Source organism: Phyllostomus hastatus, unplaced genomic scaffold, assembly GCF_019186645.2.
Source record: "Phyllostomus hastatus isolate PE091 unplaced genomic scaffold, TTU_PhHast_1.1 phas_contig_329, whole genome shotgun sequence".
NCBI classification, from domain to species: Eukaryota; Metazoa; Chordata; class Mammalia; order Chiroptera; family Phyllostomidae; genus Phyllostomus; species Phyllostomus hastatus.
The window spans coordinates 945,001-966,243 of NW_025333854.1; the positions used below are offsets into that span (position 1 = coordinate 945,001).

Consider the following 21,243-nt stretch of genomic DNA (forward strand, 5'->3'; position numbering starts at 1 on the left):
GACCGGCCCTCGGTTGCCTTCAGGGGCAGGTGGCGCCGCCGCCGCCCCTCCTCCGAGGTCGTGTGGTGACCTGTCCCCCTCTGTCACTGTCACGCACCGTCCTGCTCACGGCGCCCGGCTCCGGGCTGGGGCTCCGTGGAAGCGACCTCGGGAAACCGCCTCTCCCCGCGTGAAAAGTGTGCGCCGGCCGTGCAGCCTGTGTGCGTGCGGCTTGCACCCGAGTGTGTAAATGCTGTGCACGTCGCCCTGCGTGTCACTGCGCCCCTTCCTACGAGTGCACAGGGACCCCCGCTCCGTGGGTGCCGCGGGCCACACTGCCTCTCCTCTCTGGCTGGCCTTCCGGGCCTGAGGTCCTCCGGCCTTCGCTTGTTTGGGCCGCGGCAGACTCAGAGAAAATTCGCCACTTCTTTCCTCTTCCCTTTCCCTCTGGACCACGGCGTCTCGGCCCCGCTTGCAGCCTCGGCCGGCCGCCGGGGCGTTTTCTCAAGGAGCAGATGCGCACTCAGCTCTCTGGGGGACCACGTCTATGCGTGCGTGCGTGCACAGTTTGACCTCCAGGGCTTCCTTTGTGTTGAGCACGCCTGTGCACACCTGTGTGTGCGTGCCCGCAGCCTGCGCCGGGCCCCTGCGGAACCTGCGCGGTGCAGCTGCGCCCCACCCACCCCCGGGGTGCCCCTGGGGTCACCGCCGGCCGTCAGCGGCAGCGACGTGACCCCGAACCCCCGTTCTGGCCAGAGAGGGCGCCGTTGAGCTGCCATCCCGAGACGGACGGGGCACCGGCGTGACTGCGGGCGCCAGCCCTTCGCAGTGAGGTCGTCGGCTGTGGGGCGTCTCCCAGGGCAGCGGGCCCGGCGCAGGCGGTGACGCTCGGCCCTTGTGTTCACGGCGCCCTTCACAGGAGCAGTTCCCCGCCGCGTCTCCGCGCCCCAGGCCCGCGCCCCTCCCGTGCCAGCTCGCCTCTCCCGGCCGTCTCTGCCTCCGTTTCCCGGCCCTTGCCCCCTGGCGGGGCCGTGCGGCGGTGGCGGGAGCGTGGGCCACCTGGGCCGCAGGGCAGGTCGGCTGCTCCCCAGCTGGGTGGCCCTGGCGAGTGCCCCGGCCTCTCTGGGCCTCGGTCTCCTGCCGGCCCAGGAGGGCGGCCGTGTGGATCTAACCCAACGCAGGGACGCGCCTGCCCCGGGGGCCGCCGTGCAGCGCGCCCCGCACCGCGGCCGCCTGTGCGGCCTCCGCCCCGACCACGCCTCCCGCCCCGGCCTCGCTCTCCACGCAGCTCGGGCTCCGCCCCTCCGCGCGAGCCGGGTCTCGGCCAGCGCAGGCCGGCCGGCTCACGTTCCGTGTCTTTTCAGGACTCGGGGGCTCTGCCCCCGCAGTGGCCGTCACCTAACTGAGCGGAGCGTGCGCAGCCGTCTCACCCTCCGTCTGTCCCCTTCCCGACCGCGGGAGAGGCCTGGCGGGGGCGGCCGTCCTGCGGGGTGAACGGCCACGTGGCCGGGCGAGCCCGGGCGCGAAGCGGCTTCCGTGGCGGAGCTGAGCGCGGGCCTTTCGGGCAGGTTTTCCAGGAACCCCGAGTGTCCGGGGCATGGAGACAGCAGCGCCCCCGCGGCCCGGGCTGATGTCGCCGAGGACACTGCACCCGGGGCGGTCAGAGACGCCGTGGGAGCCCCGGTTCCCACACTGGGGCTCCCCCTGCGCGTCCCCCTGTCCTCGGGCTGGGGGCTGCCCGACGAGGCAGAGCGGGGGGCCACGGGACAGCCCACCCTGCTGTCTCGGGTGGGGGGTGGGGAGCGTGGAGCGCAGAGCGGTCAAAGGCGCCCGTTACTGGGGTAACAGCTCATCAGTAGCACGGGCGGAGGCCCAGGAGTTCCCTGCCGGCCGGAGGCGGAACCAGCGGGAACTTCTTTTCTCTGGCCCCGCAGCCGCGGGCAGGGGCAGGGGTGGGGCCTTCGGGCAGCTCTGGCCGGGGTCCCCCAGGGAACGGCCGGCCGTGCGCTCGGTGCGCTCGGAGAGCCGGACAGCTGACGGCACTCGCAGCTCCCACGAGGGGGAGCTGGTGAGTCCGACCCGCCCGCGAAGGCCGCTGCGTTCCCTGCTCGTAGTAGTGGCGGCCGGGAGGCCCCGGTGTGCCTGGGGCTGGGAACAGGCTGGCCTCGCTGCAGCCCCGCCCGAACCCTGCGCGGCGGCCTGGACACGGGCACGCGATCCGTCTCCGCGTCTGTAACGTGGGGACGACAGCAGATGGTGGTGGGGTTGCCGGGGACTTAAAGATCCGCTTCCCACCGGCCGGGGGCAGGGCAGCCTTGGTGAAACTGAGACGCAGAGCCTGGGCCTGGGAGACCTGCCCTTCGCGCTGCGCCCCGCCGTCACCATAGCAACCCTCTCTCCTGGCTGCGCGTGCCGGGGGCCTGAGCAATGACTGTAGTGGAGCGGTTACTACGGATCGCGCAGGTCCCCGTTGAAGCTCAGACGTTAACTGAGATGTTCGCATCTCCCACTTGTCTCCAGTTGTGGGAGGCCAGCTCTGTGGCGCCCGAAGGAGGACCCGGGGCCTCGGAGACCAGGGGGACAAGTGTGGCCTCAGGGCCTCCTGCCCCAGCCTGCCCAGCCCAGGGTCCCTGAGCCAGGGCTTGCTGAGCAGTGAGCTTGCAGGCACCTGGGGGGCGGGGGCTCCTGCACAGGTCTGTCTCTGCCAGGGTTGTTGGGAGAAGGCGGGGAGGGCTCCCCGGCCAGCCCGGCTGCGACAGAGCTTTAGCGTCCTGGACGCTGTACCACGTGGCCACCGCCGGCGGCTGGCAGCACGCACCTGCGTTCTCATGGTCGCGGAGGCCAGCTCACCGGATCCAGGTGTCGGCACGGCGGCACTCCCTCCAGGTGCTGCAGGGAGAGACCGCCCACCCCTCCGGCCCCGGGCTGCCCTTGCCCCCCCAACCTCTGCCACCCCCTCTTCACCGGGCCTTCCCTGGGGGTCTGTCGGAACCCCCCGCCTCTCTCTCATGAGGACCCATGGGATCACATTCAGGGCCCACCCAGACAGTCCCGGGCGAGCTGCTGCCCTCGCGGTCCTGGGCTGCACCCGCATAAACGCAAATACAGGAAGAACAGAGACCCTCAGCTCTACTGCCCGCCGCACCGCACGAGACGAGGTCAGCTCTCAAGTCCTTACAGAAAGCCCGCAGCCCCGGGGCTTGGGTTCTGGCGAAACCCTTTCTCGTCGCAGCCGGGAGGGGCCGGGTCGGCCAGGGTGCGGGCCGGCACACACTGTGCGCACCCTCAGCACGGACGCAGAGCCCGGGGCAGGGCCGGGCCGTGGGCAGAACAGCCTTGGATCCTCACCCCAGCCCACCCTCATCCGCCCTCTGACCCATGAGGAAACTCACAAAGGTCGTGACCTGCCCAAGGTCACCGAGTAACAAAATGACAGAACGGCGAACCGAACCTACACCTGCTTGTTTCCCCGAAGGAGTGACAGGTCGGCGCACGGTCGGATCGATCTCGCCCTCCCGCCGGGCCGCCCTCCCGCCGCGCCGGGGGTTGCCGCGGCGCCCGCAGGCCGCAGACGGCCTGAGTCCCGGGTGCTCGGAGGGAGCGCCGAGAGGGCGCGGACTTGCGCTGCAGACGCAGAAGTTAGAGGCCCGTGTGCCCGCCGGCGGCTCCGGACTCCGGAGGGGGGGGGACGCAGACCCGGGGAGGGGCGTGGAGCGGAGCCCGGGTCGGCGGGCCAGGGGGCGGGAGAGGGGGCCTAGTCCAGCCTCCGCGGGTGGTTTCCGGTTCCCAGGCCTTCCTGGGGGAAACGAACGCGGGAGCATGGGGCAGAGTTCAAATTTCAGGGTCGTGTCCAGAGAGGAAGATTCGGGAGCGTGAGGGACCCGCAGGCCTGGAAGCAGTGGCCCGCAGCCCCTCCCTCTCTCGGTCACGGAGGAGGAGCCGAGGGGGGAGGGAGTGGGGGTGGGGATTCCCAGCCGAGGTCCTGGGAAGGCCAAGTGAGGCAAACCCGGTCTCCGGGGGCCGCCTCCCCCTTTCCCTGCGGCCCCTCTGCGCTGCCCTTCCCGGAGCGCCCTGGCTGGAAGGCCGTGACCACCCTGTCCACCCCCCCATTCCCCCATTGTGAGCCTGGCTGGAGGGACGCCCACACAGTTAGCCATCCGCAGCCTCAGCCAGCTGTCCAGGGAGGGGGGCTCTGTCCTGCAGCTGCGCCCCAAGAGGGATGACCCCTCACCGGCCTCCAGAGTGGACCCTGACGTGTGTCCGACCGCACAGCCAGGCCCACTCAGCTCCGCCCCTCGTCCCAGAGCCCGCTAGGTCAGCGGTCCCCAGCCTTTCTGGCACCGGGCACCGGTCTGTAGAAGGCAGTTTTCCCCCAGACCGGTGGGCGAGGGGGAGGGGGGGGCGGGGGCGGGAATGAGACAGGAGGCCGCGGAGCGCAGGCCGTTCTGCCAGCAGAGCCCTGCTCACTGGCCCTCAGCTCTCCTCCTGCCACGTGGCCCGTCCCGGTCCAGCGCCCGGGGGTTGGGGACGCCGCACTGGGTGGCCACACTGAGCTCTCGCTGCCCTCTCTGGGCACGGCCACCGCGGCACTGCAGCAGCTGCTGAGCAGCTGTATCAGATCACTGACACCCGTGGGGTTTGCTTCGGTGCAACCGCTGGGACACAAAGATGTAAAGAAACGCTGCTGCCCTGGCCGGCGTAGCTCAGTGGATTGAGCGCGGGCTGCGAACCAAAGCATCGCAGGTTCGATTCCCAGTCAGGGCACATGCCTGGGTTGCAGGCCATGACCCCCAGCAACCGCACATTGACGTTTCTCTCTCTCTCTCTCTTTCTCCCTCCCTTCCCTCTCTAAAAATAAATAAATAAATCTTTTTTTTTTTTTTTAAGGAAACGCTGCTAAATTTGTAGCTGTTTTTTTATTGCTAAGCAGCGATGAAGCAGACTGTGGGACAAGGTGAGGGTGTCGGTGCTCTGGGGTCCAGGGCTGTGTAGAAGGTGGGCGTGAGCTGGACACTCCGGCGGGAAGACCCCGTCCGAGCAGGGGTCACGCGTCTGGCCGGCTCGGGGTCCGCAGGCCTGTGGGTCGTCGGACACAGCGTTTGCTCTCTCCAGAGCTCACGCGTATGGAGAGCTCACTCGTATCTCAGATTTTCTGGTTTCGCTCTTGAGGTCACTGTGGCTTTGTCCTGAGATTAACCTCAAACTCGTGAATAGGTTTGTGTGATTATCAGGGTCCTCGGGTTGGCTTCTCTCTGTGAAAGTGGAAGCCGGCGCTTCCCCTGGACGGGCCCGATCTGACGACGTTTTACCGGGTCTGTCGGGGGAGGGGCGGGGGAAGGCCGTTCCGGCCTGCGAGGGAACTGGTCCCATTGCTCAATGTGTCCTCGGAGCTTTAAAGTACGCACACGTAACACGTCACAGCGTTCTCATTCTCGAACTTGCTGTTTGAAAACCGGCTCAGACCTGCGTGTCGCGGGAACCGTGCAGAGAACGGCCGCGCGCCTTTCACCCGGATCTGCCCGGCGCTGGCCCCGGCCGCTCCGCAGGCAGCTCTTTCTCCGGGTCTGCGTCTCTGTGGGTGCGCCCGCGGGCGTGTGCGCCCGTGAGTGTGCGCCTGTGAGTGTGCACCCATGAGTGTGCGCCTGGGGGCGTGTGCACCCATGAGTGTGCGCCTGTGAGTGTGTGTGCCCGTGAGTGTGCGCCTGGGGGCGTGTGCACCCATGAGTGTGCGCCCGTGAGTGTGCGCCTGGGGGCGTGTGCACCCATGAGTGTGCGCCTGTGAGTGTGTGCACCTGTGAGTGTGCGCCTGTGAGTGTGCACCTGTGTGTGCGCCTGTGAGTGTGTGCGCCTGAGTGTGCGCCTGCGAGTGTGCGCCTGCGAGTGTGTGCCTGCGGGCGTGTGTGCCCCTGTGAGTGTGCGCCTGTGTGTGTGCGCCTGCGAGTGTGCGCCTGCGGGCGTGTGTGCCCGTGAGTGTGCGCCCATGAGTGTGCGCCCGCGGGCGGGTGCGCCTGCGAGTGTGCGCCTGCGGGCGTGTGCACACGTGCACACTTTCACCTCCCGGGTCCGCCCCGCCCCCCCCTCCGCCGCCCGCCGCCCAGTGCGGGGTCCCGTCTGGGACTCGGTACCGCACTGCGCTGTACCGCATGCACTGCTCGCTCTCAGTCTCTCTCGCCCTCTCTCCCCCCCCGCCCCCCCCCGGCTCCCTCGCTCCCATTCGCTCTCATTCGCTCTCGCCCTCGCTCCGCACCGGAAAACCTCCATCTCCGCGGGCGTCGTCACGGCGGATTCGTTCACGGGAAAGCACGGGCTTCGCGGAGGGTGCTTGACCCAAACGGAGACCAGACCAGGGAGCCCTGGGTGTTGACACTCTGCAGTTCGGCCAAACACGGGTCCTAGGGCTGAGGCCACACGGGGGGTGGGGGGGGACACTCCGAGTGTCAGCGCTGGTGGGCTGCGGGCCAGCGTCTCCGGCGACCTGCGACCTTTCCGCAGCCCCGCCCCCTCCCGTGACGCGGCGTTTCTGGGGATCCGCCCCTTTCGCGCCGGCCGCGCTGCCGCCAGGGCACCACGCGGGGGCGCCCGCTCCCCGGCCGGCAGTTCGGGGTGAGGGTGCTGGACTGTTCTGTACGGACCGGCTCGCACCGGGCTTTGGAAATACCGTGTGTTCCCCTCGTCGTAAAGTGCACGCCACCTGCTTCAAAATGCTCCGGCGACGCAAACACACCTGCGGCCTGCACAGTGCGTGCCTCTGCCGGGCAGGGGGCTCTGCGCCTCGGTCCCCGGCCCAGTGGGTCCCCGCCGCTCAGGCCCGCGCAGACCCACATGCGCGCCCCCCACCCACCCACCCACTGCCGCGGGGCGGGGAGCTGAGGTCAGGCCGCAAGTGCTACCGGGACCCGCCCCGTGCCGGCGGCCCTGCGCTGAGCTGTTGCTGTGACCCCGGCTGACCCTCAGCTCAGCCTCGGGGGTGCGTTCGGTTTCTGGCTCCTCTGAGTTGTCGCCGCTTCCCCAGGGGCCCCCGGGGTCCAGGGCAAAGCTGCAAACGGCGGTTTAAAAATGAGCTCTGGCGGTGACCCCCGAGACCTGCTCACAGTCCCCTCCACCCCCGAGCTCCACTTCCGGGGTCTGTCAGCCCACCGCCGCCCCTCCGCGGGCCCCGGGACACACGAGGGCAGAGAGAGGCCTGGGCGGGTACATTTGCTCTAGCCCGGGCGGGCCGCCCCGGTGGGGGGGGGGGGGCCGGCCTCCCAGATGCTCTCTGCTCCAGGGGCTCGGCTCAGGGGCAGCCGCCCTCTCCCAGGCCCGGGGTCTGGGCTGTGCCCCGGCAGCCGCCTTCGGAGTGGAGGTGAAGGAAGAGGGAGAGGAGGGGCCACTGGCCCCCAACCACTGGGTCACCCAGGGGTGACGGTCGTGGGGACCGATGTGCTGGGAGCCGGAGGGAGACCTGCAAAGCCAGGGCGTGGGTCCCCCGGCGAAGCTGCTGCAGGCAGACCCCTCCCCACCTCCCTCCTCAGTTCACCTGCTCTGCGTGGCAGAAGGCTGGCCTTTCTCTGGGGGACGGTTCCGGGAGCCCCGACCCCGCAAACAGGCCGCAGGGAAATGGCAGTCCGTGAAAAGGGAGAAGAGTTAGTTCGACCTTGGCGTCCTCGGCTTTGCGTGGGGGCAGTCCGGGGCGCCGCCTGTGCCGGCCACCCGTGCCGGTGCCCTCCAGCCTGGCCCCGCGTGGCTTCTCATTGTTCCACCAGCGGACCTGGCCCCTCCTGGCCCAGGGTCCTGGCCAAGGCCACAGACAGAGACAGTCACCAGCGGGTGGCACTGTCGTCACGGGGAGCCAGCCGGGCGCAGGGAAGGGCTGGCACCTCCCTGAGACGGGCCGGAGGCCTCGGCACTTTACGGACCGGTCGTTCCAGGCAGCCCCCCAGTGCGACTTCTCCAGCGTCCCCCCGCCCCCCAGCCCGGAGAAGGCTGCTGAGGGCACGGGGCCCTGGGCCGGGCAGCACCCGGGGAACTGGTTACCGAGCGACTGGTCCCCGTCCTGCGTGAGACCCCTGGGGCAGCCCAGCCACACGCAGCGCCCGTCTTCCCAGGAGGGCGCGCCCCTGACCGGGACGGAGACGCCACCCACTGTGCGCGGGCAGTTCCGCTCCCCTGAGAAGGAGCGGGTACCCGGGTGAGGGACCCCACTGCAGTTCCCTGCGGTCATAAACCGCCCCCGGGGAGCGCCCGGAGAGGGGTCTGCAGACTCGTCTGCGGTCGCCCCAAGTGGAGCTGGGCTTCACGGGGGGCTCCAGGGCGGGCTCCGCCACCCGAGGGTCCCCCAGGCCACCCTGGTCTGGCCTCTCGAAACGGCCAGAGCCGCCCACCCTATCGTGGCCTGCCCTCCTGCAGACGGTCACTGCGCAAGCACAACAAACGCCTTGCTGCCCTCTGGGTCATTTCCACAAAGCGGGCCCCGTGGTCAGAGAGGGTCCGGGCTCCCCGGGCAGGGCCCCTGGGGACGCAGCGCGGGAGCCGTCCAGGTTCTCAACCGTGACAGCGGGGGAGGGGACACCGGCCCTTCCGGTCTGAGGTCAACATGAATGGAAACTCAAAAGACGCACCCGTCTGTTTTTTGAAACCAGCCGGGATAGGTTAAAGGTCGGAGTCAGAAGGACACGGGTTTCCAGAGCCCGTCCAACGTCGAGGGCTCGGCCCCACGCGGACCCGTGGGCTCTGTCCGCCCCTTCCCCCGCGGCGCGGCGCCCGGACGCCGTCCTTCCTTCCCTGCAGAGAAGGCAGCCGGCCTGGCCGACCGTCACACTGCGGGCTCCCCGTGGGGCGCGTGGAGAGCGTGAGGACGTCCTGCAGACGTCAGGAGCGGCCCTGCGCCGTACAGGGCAGTTTGCTGGCCCCCGCGGTCGCCTTCAGTGTCCAGCTCCCTCGCCCCTCCCGGGACAGAACGGGTCAGCTGCCCGAAAACTGTCACTGGCGCCCCGGGAACACTGGGACAAGAGGAGCCACGCCCAGGGGTCAGGACCCCTGCCAGCAAGCGCGGGGCCGGTCGGGCGGTGAGGTTTCTCTGGCACGAGGTCCACACTGGGAGCGAAACTCAGCCTGACGGGTTTTCTCCACGTACTCCCCGCCACGACGGCTGTGCGTGGGAGAAGCTGGGTGAGCGCGGGGGGGTTCGGCGCAGCGTCACGCCGTGGGGTCCCTGCGAGTGGGACCGGCCCCCAGGCCCCCCCGGCGTGGCCCCGGGTGCGCTGGACCCGCAGTCCCGCCATCACCACGGGTCCCAGTGTGCACGGAGGTGCCCTGCCAGTGGCCGCCCAAGTCAGAGCCTTGCACGCGGCTCTGTTCCTTCTGGAGGCGCCTGTGCCTGTGCTGACGCCCCGGCTGGCTCCTGCCTCCTGGGGAGGGGCCGTGGCGAGGGGGCGACGGACGTGCAGAGACGGGGCAGGACAGGGCCGAGAGCAAGGCTGGTCCCAGAGGGGGCCAGGGCGCGGCCCTGGGCAGGGGGAGCCCCCGGGGTGGGGGGCCTGTGCTCAGGGAGGGCCCAGCTCTCCCTTCTGCCCGCCGGCTCCTGTGTGGGCGTCTCCCAGCCCAGGGGGTGGGGGCGCGGGCGGGGGCCAGGGAACTGTCCGGAGGCCGGGCCCTCGGGTGCAGAGTGGGCCAGGGCCAGGGCCGGGAGCCCACGGGAGGACAGAGAAGAGGCCACTTCCACAGGTGGACACACGGCGTCACTGGAAGGGAGAGGGGCAAGTGTCCGACAGAAGCAGAAAGGGGAGGCCCGGACGACGGTGGCCTCGGATTTCGTGTAGCCCGATGCCCAGAGGGGAGGGTGAGGTCTCGGGGCACAGCCGGTGCCCAGGGTCCTGGTGACACTGCCTGCGGCCGCCCCGGCCCACCTCTCTCGGGAAGGGCAGTGGGTGCCAGGGGGCGGCTGGCCCGGCCCTCTGCCCTCTGCCCGCCCGCCCGGAGGAGTCCACTCCGAGCACCAGCAGTGCTGGCTGGACCTGCGGGCGCCGTCCTCTCGGGGACCCCCCCCGCGCACTCACTGAGGGCATCTCTGTCTGAGTCCTGCAGGCGAGTCGCTGGAGGAGGTCGACCTGACCCTGGTCTACCAGGCGGCAGCGAGCGGCGACGTCGGGGCCCTGACGGCCGCCATCCGGGAGGACCCGTCCGTCCTCGAGGGCTGTGACGGAGAAGGTGAGCCTGCGCCCGGCCTCCCCCCCCCCCCCCAGCGGACAGCCGGCCCGGCGAGCGGCGGGGGGCCCCGGCGTCTCCTTAAACCCGAGGGTCTCGGGCACAGAGGGGCAGATTCCGCTGTGTCTCCTCTTGCAGCGAGCGAAGCCCGTTGGTTTGACCTTGCCTCCAACCTCTCCGTCCCAACGTGGAAAGTGGTGGGTGGAGGCGAGGGGCGGGCAGGAGGGGCACTTGTGCCGTGACGGACGTGGGCAGCGTCCCGGCTCCCGGCAGACAGCAGGGGGTCGGCCCCCGGGGGGATGGAGTCGGGGGGCTTTTGTCTCTGCCCCCCGGGCCGAACGCGGCTCCAGGTCCCTGACGCCACGCACAGTGAGCACAGGGGCCCTCCGCAGGGCGCAGAGGAAGTGACAGCCCGGCTGGGGCCCCGGCGTCGAGGGGAGACCTGGTGGCGGGTTTCTGGGGTGTGGCCCCTGATCTGATGACCCAGACTTAGCCGGAGCCCGGGGAAGCCACAGGCGCAGACCAGCACCCCGATGGGAGCCTGCTCCCCGCAGCCGGAGAACCAGAAAGGAGCCGCCTGGCGAGACGGGAAGTCTCAGACAATGGTGACCCCCTGCCAGCCAAACACCACACACACACACCCTACGGCCCTGCCCACCCGCTCCACCTCCACCGGGTGGGAACCGGGTCCCCTCCCCTGCCCACCTGTGGTCCCGGGGCCAGAGGAGGGGTCCTGAGGAGGGGGACTTGCACCGTCAGCCTGCGTTCACGAAGCGTCTTCCCCCCCAGATGGCTAAGGGGGGACCTGGACCCCCCATCCCTCCGGGCAGTAATGAGGGGGCTCCCCCCCTTCTCCTTGGGAGTGGTGTCAGCGGAAGCCAAAGAAGATGGAGGGCGAACGTGAGACAGAGCGACTCGGGACACGGACCTCAGACGTCCGAGTTGCAGTAGGAATCACGAGTCGCGCCCAGGGAGACCTGGGACTGGATGCAAAGGGGGACAGCCGACGGGTGTCGGTCCGCCGAGACGGCAGCTGCTGGGGTCATCTGACAGACGGCTCGCCCAGTAGCCACGAAAAAAATGCTTCGGTTACAAACACGCTCGAAACAAGCGCAAAGCTGGAAAGTCTCGGCAAAGACCCACAGACACAGGGACACCAGGTGGGAGTTTGGGAACTCAACAACACAGTAACCCCAGCATAAAACTCCTCAGCAGAAGCGGGCCGAGCTGACGGCTCACAGAACGTTTCAAAAGGGAAAGAAAGAACAGAGCCTCGGGGTCCTCTGGGGCTGAAACAGACACCACTGTCACCAGTGTCCCCTCCCAGCCTTCTGCGGAGGCCTTAACCATTTCTGACCAGCTGGCCTTCCTGGAGGAGGTCTGGACCCCTTACCGTGACAGCAGAGAGTTTTGTAGCGTAGAGTGTCGCTGCCTCATGTGTCCCTGAGGGTGTTTGTTGATTCGTTTGTCTGTGTTCAAAGCAGACTTACTGGTGCACCTGCCATGGCGCTGGCAGTGGAAACGAGGAGAGTCAGAGGTTAAACGCCCCTAGTGTGGTAAGTGCAAGAGCCAGACTGCGTGAGCTCAGGCCTGACTTGCGCTGGCTGGCTGTGAACAGGAAAGGGGATACAATGCATCAGAACTGGTGGGAGACAGCTAAAGCGATGCTGAGAGGGAAATTTGTAGCACTGCCCTTAGAAGAGAGGGAAAGTATCAGTTAGCAGTCTCAGTTCTTGACCCAAACAGTCCCAGAGCAAACCAAAGGAAAGAAATAATAAAGACTGGGAACCAAGGAACTTGAAAACAGAATAGCAAGAGAAAAATCAATTCAACGAGGAACCGATCTTTGAGAAGACCAATAAACTGATGGACTTCTAGCAATAGCGCCGACAAAAGGAAGGTGGAAGAAGACACAGATCTCCGCTCTCAGAAGTGAGACCGAAGGGGTCGCCTCGGGGCGCCTCCGGGACACGGAGACGCCTGGAGAGCACAACAGAAATGCCACCAACAGCTCTGCACACGGAAGCGTTGCTCTTTAGATGAAATGGGTTAATCTGGGGAGAAGGTTCACCACCACAATTCAACGGGAAATAGGTGAGTTGAATAGACCTATGGCTGTTAAGGAAATCAAATTCCTAATATTACAATTCTTAGACAAAGAAATCTTTAGGCCTAAATGGCTTCACTAAATACTTCCACAAACTCTTAGATAATAATATCAATTCTATATCATTTCTTGCAGAAAAGATAAGAGAGGGAAACTTTTCTCAGTTATGCTTATGACGCCAGACAAAGATGATATAAAAAATAAACCTACAGCCCAATACTCCTCCTAAACATACAGATATCCCTGGCAAAATGTTCGCAAATGGGATTTGGTAAAACATACAAATAAAGAATTATACACCATGACCAAGTGGGGTTTGTCCTGGGGATCTGTCTTGCTCGACATTTGAAAAATCAATGCGATGCATCCTGTTAACCAGCTTAAAAAAGATCACATGGCCACATCAGTGAATGCAGAAAAGGCACATGAGAAAACTTACACACATTCATTAGAAACTCTCAGAGAAATGACAGAGGGGGAGCGCCCTCAGTTCACTGTCTGCTGAAACCCGGAGCCGACACTTCACGGTGCGGCCGAAGCGCTTTGCTCCTCAGTCGGGAACAAAGCGGCGGCGTCCCCGCCCACTCACGGGGAGCGAGGTGCTGGCCAGCGCGGAAAGGCGGGAAACACTTTAGAGGCCTATGCGGATTTTTCCCTAGAAGGATGAAGTAAATGTTCCTTTTTGCGTGGCTGGACTGTCGACACAGAGAACCCACCAAACCCCCTTCAGCTGAGCGGGGGCTGCAGCCACGGATGTAAGACGAACACACACACACACACACACACACACACACCTGCACGGGCACGTGCCAGAAATGCACGCCCGGGCACCGCAGCCAGAACCCCAGCACCGCTCAACGGGCCACGCGGTGCAAACACGCGGGTGCCACTGCCACGCACAGGCTGCGTGTGGGCCCGGCGCCCTGGGAGCTGTGACCCGCCGGTGGAGGGGCCGGAGGCGGGCTAAGGACACCGGGTGGGGGCGCAGACCCGGCGCCCGGGCCGAAGACTCAGCCCAGCACGCGCGAAACGCTGCGCAGGGCCGGACGCAGGCGTGAGGCAACTTCCACCCAGCCCGGCCGTATCTCCGCGGGGCATCTAGACGAGCGTGTCCGAAAACCACACGGAAAGGCGGCGGAGGGGCGGACTAGGTGAGAACAGCTCCGAGCCAGAAGAGCGAAGTGGGCGGAGCCGGTCCCCGCGGGTCCGAGGCGTCACGTGGCCGCACGCACCAATGGCGCTGCAGAGGGAGGCCGCGGCGACCTCGGGGACCTCGCAGTGAGTGTGTCGTCCAACCTGTCGCCGCGAAGCCCCCGACGCCGGACGGCCGGAGGAGGGGCCGCTCGCGGCCGGGTTTGGGCGCGGGGTGGGCCTCTGTCCGTCCGCAGAGCGCGCCGCCCGCTCCGCGGGGCCAGGCCGCGGGTCTGAGCGCGGGTCTCGGACGGACGTCTCTCTCTCTCTCTCGTTCCAGGGTGCACCCCGCTGATGCACGCCGTGTCCGGGCGCCAGGCGGACACCGTGCGGCTGCTGCTGAAGATGGGCGCCAACGTCAACGCCCAGGACGCCCGTGGCCGCACCAGCCTGTGCCTGGCCGCCTACCTGGTAGGGCCCGTGTCCGCTGGGGGCCGGGGACCCGGGGAATCGGAGCTTGAAGCTCTGCGTCGGTCTTCTCCGAGGGCTGCGGCGTCACCTCTCAGAGCTGGTGGCCCGGACCCCAGTCCCCGGGGCCCTTCCCGACAGCCCTCTGGAGCTGAGAAGGAGGCGACCGCGCCCTGAGAGGCACAGCCCTTCTCACCGGAGCTCCCTGTGGGCGTCTGTCTCTGGGCTCCCTGGGGCCCCTTCTGGGAGGGCCCCCAGGATGTCCCGAGGGGGCGGCACCCTCGTGGCTGCCGTGGGGCCTGCGGGTCGGGTGAGCGGAGTGGGAGGCGGAGGGTGAGCTCCATGGGGCACAGGGAGGCCTGGGGAGGGAGAGCCGGGGTGGGAGGGGAGAGACGCTTGGCTGCGCTCTGTGTGGGCGCCCTGACCCGGCCCTGGGCTCAGAGTCTCCGCACAAACCACGTTCCCGCCGCCTGTTCGCAGCCCCCCCCCCCCCACGGGGGCCTGGGGAGAGCTTCCCGGTGTCGCAGTTTCTGGGAGGGCGCCCTTGGCCTCCTGGGCCGGCCCCGGGGACAGCGGGCCCCCAGGGACGGCGTGCCAGACAGCCCTTCCTGGCAGTGTGCCCGCTCACGTTGGGAGCCCCTGGCCCCAGGCCCAGGGTGACGTTCCCGTCTCAGACGGACGCCGGACCACGCCCGGGCCCTCCCTCCGAGCAGCTGCCTGGGTAGCTGCCCTTGCCACGGGGGTTGCTGGCGTCGCTGAGCTGAGGCAAGGGGGCATCTGGGTCCGGGACGGGGAAGGCCGTGGAGAAGGCTCTGCAGGCGGCTGCTGCCGGCACCTGGGGCGGAGGGGAACCGAGCTGCACCCCCTTCCCATCTCTACAGTCCGGACTCCCTGGGCCCGACGAGCGCACCTCCGGGACCGGAGGAGGTCCCCCCCATGTCCCAGGGGCCCTGAGCCTGGGGGCCGGCCCCCCGGGCGGTCAGCTCTTCCGGGACGCGTTCTGCAGAGACGCCTGAGGGGAGCGCGTCCGCCGGCCGCGGCGTGGCGCTGCCCACCCACTGAGTGGTGCCCCTGCCGCTGCCTGGCCGCCGAGGCGGGCCCCTCCCCCACTCGCCGTGGGGCCCCCGGCCCGGGGGTGCCCTGTGAAGCCCCCCACGCCCCCTGGCAGAGCGTGAGCTCAAGAGTTAAAGAGACACTGGCACGGGGCCTCAGGAGTCACGTCTCCGTCCCGGCTGCCCACTCAGGGCACAGGCAGGCTTGCCGCAGACGTGCGACCGCAGGCGACCCTCTGCCCTTCCTTGTGCCCCTTTGCTCGTTGGTGACTCGGGGCAGAGCAGGCAGCCGGGGGGGGGCGGGGGCAGCGCCCTCGGAGCAGAGGCACGCGGGCTGTCCCGGCCCCGGGTCGGTCGGTGCAGGGCGGGCTGTGGGTTCTGAGCTGCCACCGACCGCGGGCTTCAGAATTATTCGGGAGCTGCCCCAGCTCTTCTGCGAAGAAAGAAGGAAACCCGCACACGCAGAGTGCCGGGAAACGCTGCAAAATGGTAAAAGTGTTCCATGCCTTCCCCCGTCCGATTTGTTTTTCAAATTTTGGCGGCTCTGAAACCCGTCCGACACGCCCATCTCGGGGTCTCCGGGTCCCACTCGTCCCCTCAGCGAGGGGCTCGGCCACTGGGGTGTTAGCGCTCAACCCGAGCGGACGCCTCAGTGAACGCTGCTGCACGAAGACAGCTGCCCAGACTCGGGTGCCATCGGTCAGCTCCACAAAATCACGCTCCGTGTCTTACCCCAGGAGTTTTTCCGTGCTTTTATTGAAAGACTTTTTTCCAGACCTTCCAGAACCAAAAGATTCTTTGCTTATCATTATCTCCCTTCTCCTCTGAGCATGTACAACGTTTTGGGTTTTACTATTTGCAACCGTGTGAGGGGAAGAAATCTCCAGGCATCTCCCTCGGGAATCTTGAGCCTTAATTACGCGAGAAAGGAGGAAGGCTGGGAAGAAAAGTATCAATTATTCTTCACAATGATAGTTTCATCTGCGAGCACCCAGTGGTTGTGGGTGAGGGGGGAGCCGTGCCCCTGGGCGGCCGAGGCCGTCAGCCGGGCTGGGTCAGCCGCGTCAGGTCTGCAGACCAGAAAGGGGTCCAGCCAGGAGCTCCGTCTGCTCGGGGGCGAGAGGGGCGTGTGGGAAGGCCACCGTAGGTGCCGGCCGAGGAGGGAGGAGCGTGAGCCGTGGGGACAGCCCGGGCTGGTGCAGTCTCCTGGGGATTGGTAGGTGGGTGAAACGTCGCCATGGGGCGCCCTTGGAGGGTGCTGGGGGGCGGCAGGGTCCCTGCCACTGGAGCAGGGCTCAGGCGGGGTCTGGGTGTTGGCAGGGGGCTGCCTGGAGCGAGCAGGGTGTCGTCCTCGGGGTCAGGAGGAAGGGCCGGAGGGCAGGTCTAGGAGTCAGCCTCCCGGGGAGCCACCCCGAGACCCGGGGCCCCGCCAGGGTGGCTGCGCTGGGCTGGGCGCGTGTGGGACCGCCCGAGTCGTGTGGGACGTGCTGGGCTCAGCCACGCAGGGCCGGAGGGAGGAGACGGGGAGGGTCCGGGCCGCGCGGCGCGGGGCTGCGGGGTGACGGGGCTGCCGCTCTCGCCCCCAGGGGTGGCTGGACGGCTGCGTGAGCCTGCTCAGGAACGGGGCCAAGCACAGCATCCCGGACAAGAGCGGCCGCCTGCCGCTGCACGCGGCCACGGCGGAGCCCGACGCCAGGTGAGCGGCGGGTTCCGGGGCGTGCGGGAGGGGGGCCCCATGGGGTCAGGAGGTGGTCCGCTCCAACCCTGCGGCCAGCTAAAAGGGACCCACCCCTCTGTGTGAAGCTGGCACAGACAGGACCGCGTCTCAGTAGAGCAGAAGACCCCGGAAGGATCCTCAACGCGAACCCAGCAAACCCTCTCTCCCAGTCAGATCTGAGACGCGGTGCAGACTGCCCCATCCGAATTCACACACTCACCCCCCGAACCACTCACCTGCTCCTTCCGTAGCTACTGTTGAGGGCTTGCCCCGGGCCACGCCCCCCCCGGGCCCCCGCGAGCTCCGCGGGAAGCACAGCGGGGGCCCTGACCTTGCGGGGGCGTGTGCCCCAGGGGCGGAGGTGAGTGGCCGCTCACTAGGCAGTCCGTGGGCCCACCGAGGGCAGTGACGAGGGCCGGGGAGAGCCCAGCAAGGGAGAGGGCGGGCAGGAAGGAGGGGGCCGGCCGGGGCTCGGAGGCAGGCCGGGGTGTCTGGGTGGGGAGGAGGAGGACGCGCCCGCAGGGAGCCTGGGCGGGACGCCGGTGGGTGGGTGGGAGCAGATGCACCCAGATCCACGGGGCGGCCTCGAAGGCAGAGCCTGAGGGGACAACACCGAGGGGAGGGCCGGTGGTGTGGCGGCCAGGACAGAGGCGGGCCCAGTGTCCTCAGGCGTCCTCGGGGCTGCGGACAGCCTGGGAGCAGCGGCTGGGAGCGGGACCCCCGGGGGCCCGTCCAGGCGACGCGTGGTGGGGCAGCGAGGGCCGGCCGGCGAGCAGGGCAGCGCCGGGGGTGGGGTGTGCGCGTACAAGACGAGAGAGAGATGGGGGGGTGAGGCCAGAAAGGAGAAGAGGGGGAGGGAGAGAGAAGAGAAGGGCAGCCAGCAGCCCCCACCCCCCAAAGCAGCTTTGAGGGAAACACGCCCGGCAGCGGAGTGTGATGGCAAGTGCGGAACGGCACCACCCAGAACGCAGTCACGTTCACGGCCTCCTCCTCCCGGAACCCAGGAACCCGAGCAGCCGGGCTCACCGGCGGCGGCACCACCACGTCCTGCCAGCTGCTCAGTGCCCGCCGCCCGGCTGCCCGGCTCCCCGGCCGCCGAGCGATCGGACAGAGGGTGGGGGAGGGGCGTCTTCACGTGGAGGTCCCTCCACCCCCTCCTCTCCCGGCCCCCGCTGACCGCACGGGCCGCCCCCTGGAGCCCCCTCTGGTTCTCCCTCCAGGCTCCTGGCAGTCCTGGTGCAGCAGTCCAGCCTCAGCGAGGTCAATCACCAGGACAACGAGGTGAGCCTGCCCGCGGGGGGGACGGCGGCCACTGCGCACGGGGGCAGGGGGTCGGGGGGGGTGGAGAGGAAGGCCTTCCGGAACCACTCACCCGGCTGCCAGGACCTTCGGGCAGAACTGTCCGCCCACGGGGGCCGCTATGGGCAGCTTCTCCCAGAGGGGCTGTGGCATTAGGTATTTCAGCACCCCCTTGAGGTGCCGTGACTGTCCCCGGGCACCGAGAGACCCGCACGGGCCCCGTCCCGTCCTCTTGAGTCCCCAGGGCACGGGCGGCCTGCTGACACGGAGGGACCGGTGTCAGAGGTGTCGGAGAGACAGCGACCCCGGGGCCTCCTGGGCCAGAGCCCTCCTTCCGAGCGCCAGCAGCCGCCGCGGCTGCTGCATTCCTGCTGCAGAGACAGCCGGTGCCGGCCTCCGAGAAGCCCCGTCCTGGGCAGGTGCAGGCCCGACGCCGGGGGCCGGGGGGCTGCTTAGCTCGTTCCAGAAGCGGGACTGACCGGCCAGGGCCAGCCGGATCCCTTTAACGGGCCCCAGAAACCCAGCACAAACGCCTGGTTTTTAGTGAAGCGTGTTATAAGCATGTGCTCGGTGTGGCCGCCCTGTGCTACGAACACGCAATATGACGTGAAGCAAGTCTGACAGCAAGGAAAGTGCGTCGGCCCCTAATGCCAAGGGGCACCGTGGCCGCGGGAGCCGGCTGGCCGGCTGGCTGTGCACAGCGGGCAGGGCCGGGGCGCGGCCCCCACCGGGCTGGGCCTCACCTCCCTCCCGCCCTCTGTGGCCGGCCTCCTCCCCGCCGGCCTGGGCCGGCCGCCACGGCAGGAAGTCCCTGTGTCGCACGCACGGAGCCTGGGTCGGGGGCGAGGGGGGCCCTCCCGACTGGGCGGCCACACTCTGCGTCCACGCCCGCGTCCTCAGCGGTTTGAGGCCGACGCCGGGGGGGGGGGGGGGGCACCGTGCGCGGCTTCTGCTTTAGACGCCAGAGCCGGAGACGGGGGGTGCGCAGGCCGGCCACGGAGACCCGCCTGCCTCTCCCAGCGTCTGAGCTCATTTCCCAAGTGACAGCCAGCCAGCCGGGGGCGGGGTCTGCGTCGGAGAGACCCGGGACTCGAACCCGGCCCCGCCACGGAGCTGGTCGGCGGCCTCGGTCAACAGCCCCCCCCCACCGCCTGCGTCTCGGCGCCCCACCTGACACCACCGGTGGCTCAGGGGGGAATACCTGGGCGCTGCCGGGGCCGTCCTGGGGACTAGTGGGGGGACACAGAGAGTCCTGGGCCCCAGGCAGGGGGCCACCGACATCGGCCATGCCCACCCCACCCCGCTCCGTGGCTGAAGCGGGGGTGGAGCTGGGCTGCGTGTCTGTCTGTCTGTCTGTAATCTGTGTGGAGGGGAGGGCGTTGTTTGGAGACAGCAGCTCCGGCCGCCCAGCGGCGGGTGCGCAGGGGACGAGGGCCCCCAGACGGCCAGGCACCGCCCGCTCGGAGCCGCGGGCTGGCTCACAACCGCACTGCGCCCTGTGGTGGGGTCTCACGTCGCAGGGTCCCTGCACCCGCGCAGCGGCCGCGGCCCCGTTCGCAGCTCTCGCCGGAAACGCCGACGGGCTCCGTGGGTGACTCGGGGGCTGGGACCGCGTCAGACGAGCCCGTTTTCCGCAGAGCAGGAGCCCTGCTCTGCCTTTCTGTCCCGTGCACGCGGTTTTAAAAAGTGAAGCCAAGTCGGACAGAAGCGGAACACGCACGGGAACAGCGAGGAGAAGTCGTCTGTCCTCTGAACAGGCGCTCCAGGGAGCCTTGGGGGCAGACAGCCCGGCGCCCGCCTTGTCCCCCGGCGCCTTCCGTCCTGGGCCTGGGGACGCGGAGCGGGGGGCCGGCACCGGTGGGGGGAGAGCCCGCACCAGTGGCAAGGGGAGGCTGCTGCTCTGGAGACCAGATTTCTGGTTCCAGGGGCCAGCTAAGAATGAAGCGCACCGGGCTGTTCCGAGTCCCGTCGAGTGAACAGGCCACTGTCAGGACAGGAAGCTCCTCCGCCCGAAGGCCAGCGCCCCTGCCCACATGGAGCCAGTTTCCTGAAATGTCGTCCGAACGTCTCCAGAGGCTCGGGGTTCTGTGGCTGGAACTGGACACCTGAGAGCGAACCACAGTCCAACGAGGCAGAACGTGGAGCCGGCCAGGGGGTTTCGAGCCTGACCCCAGCGCCCCACAGACCCCACACCCTGGATTCAGTTCCCTGCCCACCCACGGACTCGGGGACTTCTCCGGGGCCCAGCTTCCTCTTCCGTGGGCCGAGAACCAGAGCAGCACCTGCCAGCGTGGGCTCACCGCTGCCCCAACGGGTCCCGAGTCTCCGGGCCGCGACACGGTGTCTGCCTGTGTCCTGCCGGCGTCAGAGGCAGAGCTGGTTGACCAGATGGCCCTGTCCTACCCGATCAGTCAGGACCGAAGGCTCTTCAGTCCCATGGTTCTGGCTTGTTCTTGAGCCTGTGCGCCCCCAAGTCCGTTGTCGGGGAGGAAGGACAGATGCGCGCAGGACCACGTGGGCATCCCGAGAGGGTCCGTGACAGTGGCCACATGGTACGGTCAGGTCTCAGTGTCATGCCACGCCTGCCCAGGGGTAGGCGGCGTCTGTGTGCCCGGAGGAGGCGGAGCTGGAGGCTGGGGAGCAGGCACAGTCCTCCCACCCCACTTACCGCGGGTGCAGAGAGATCCGGCACGCCGGAACTGTTGGAGGCCCCCGGGTCAGGGAGGGCTAAGGGGGGACACTGTCAGCCCTGCTCTCCGACCCCGGCGGGGGCCCCTCTCTCCCCTCCCCCCCGTGGGTGGGGCAAGGGCCCGGGGCGGGACCCCTCTCTTTACACTCTGCCCCGCGTCCCACCGCCACCACCTACGGCCGTCCCGGCTTTGCCCTGTGCCATCGAGAGGTGCGGGCAGGGCGAAGGGGCCCTAGGGAGTCCACTGGGCCACGGAACGGTGCTGGGAGTGTGCGACCTCCGGCCCTCAGAAGAAACTGGGGCCCGACTGACCCGTGTCCGGGCCGGTTCTCCCGTGGCCACGGTGGGACTAGCTCTCCGCAGGGCAGCGCGTGCCAGGCGGAGCCGGCGTCTGCTCGGCACCCGGTGCTGCCCTCCCGGTGCCTTCAGAGCAACCGCCCAGCGCCTTCCGCGGGGTGGGGGCCCCGCCCCACGGCCCGGGGCAGCCTGGCCTCCCTCTGCAGCTGCGCTCACACGGCCCCCCTCCCCCTCTTCGTCCCCCCTCCATCCGTCCGCCTGCAGCTTCCTCCTCTCGGCCCCAGAGGCCCGCGGAGCGGTCCCTGCCCGGCATCACCCT

The 21,243-nt window shown here is 68.4% G+C and overlaps 1 protein-coding gene across 1 annotated transcript in view; it reads left to right on the plus strand.

Moving 5' to 3' along the window:
* Window positions 1-21,243, plus strand: part of ANKRD55 (ankyrin repeat domain 55) — a 41,682-nt gene that overhangs the window by 10,006 nt on the left and 10,433 nt on the right. Inside the window, 7 exon segments of the mRNA XM_045839883.1 lie at window positions 1,914-2,047; window positions 7,890-8,149; window positions 8,368-8,498; window positions 10,045-10,167; window positions 13,743-13,873; window positions 16,509-16,618; window positions 17,860-17,920. Coding sequence (XP_045695839.1) covers window positions 1,914-2,047; window positions 7,890-8,149; window positions 8,368-8,498; window positions 10,045-10,167; window positions 13,743-13,873; window positions 16,509-16,618; window positions 17,860-17,920 — 950 coding nt within the window.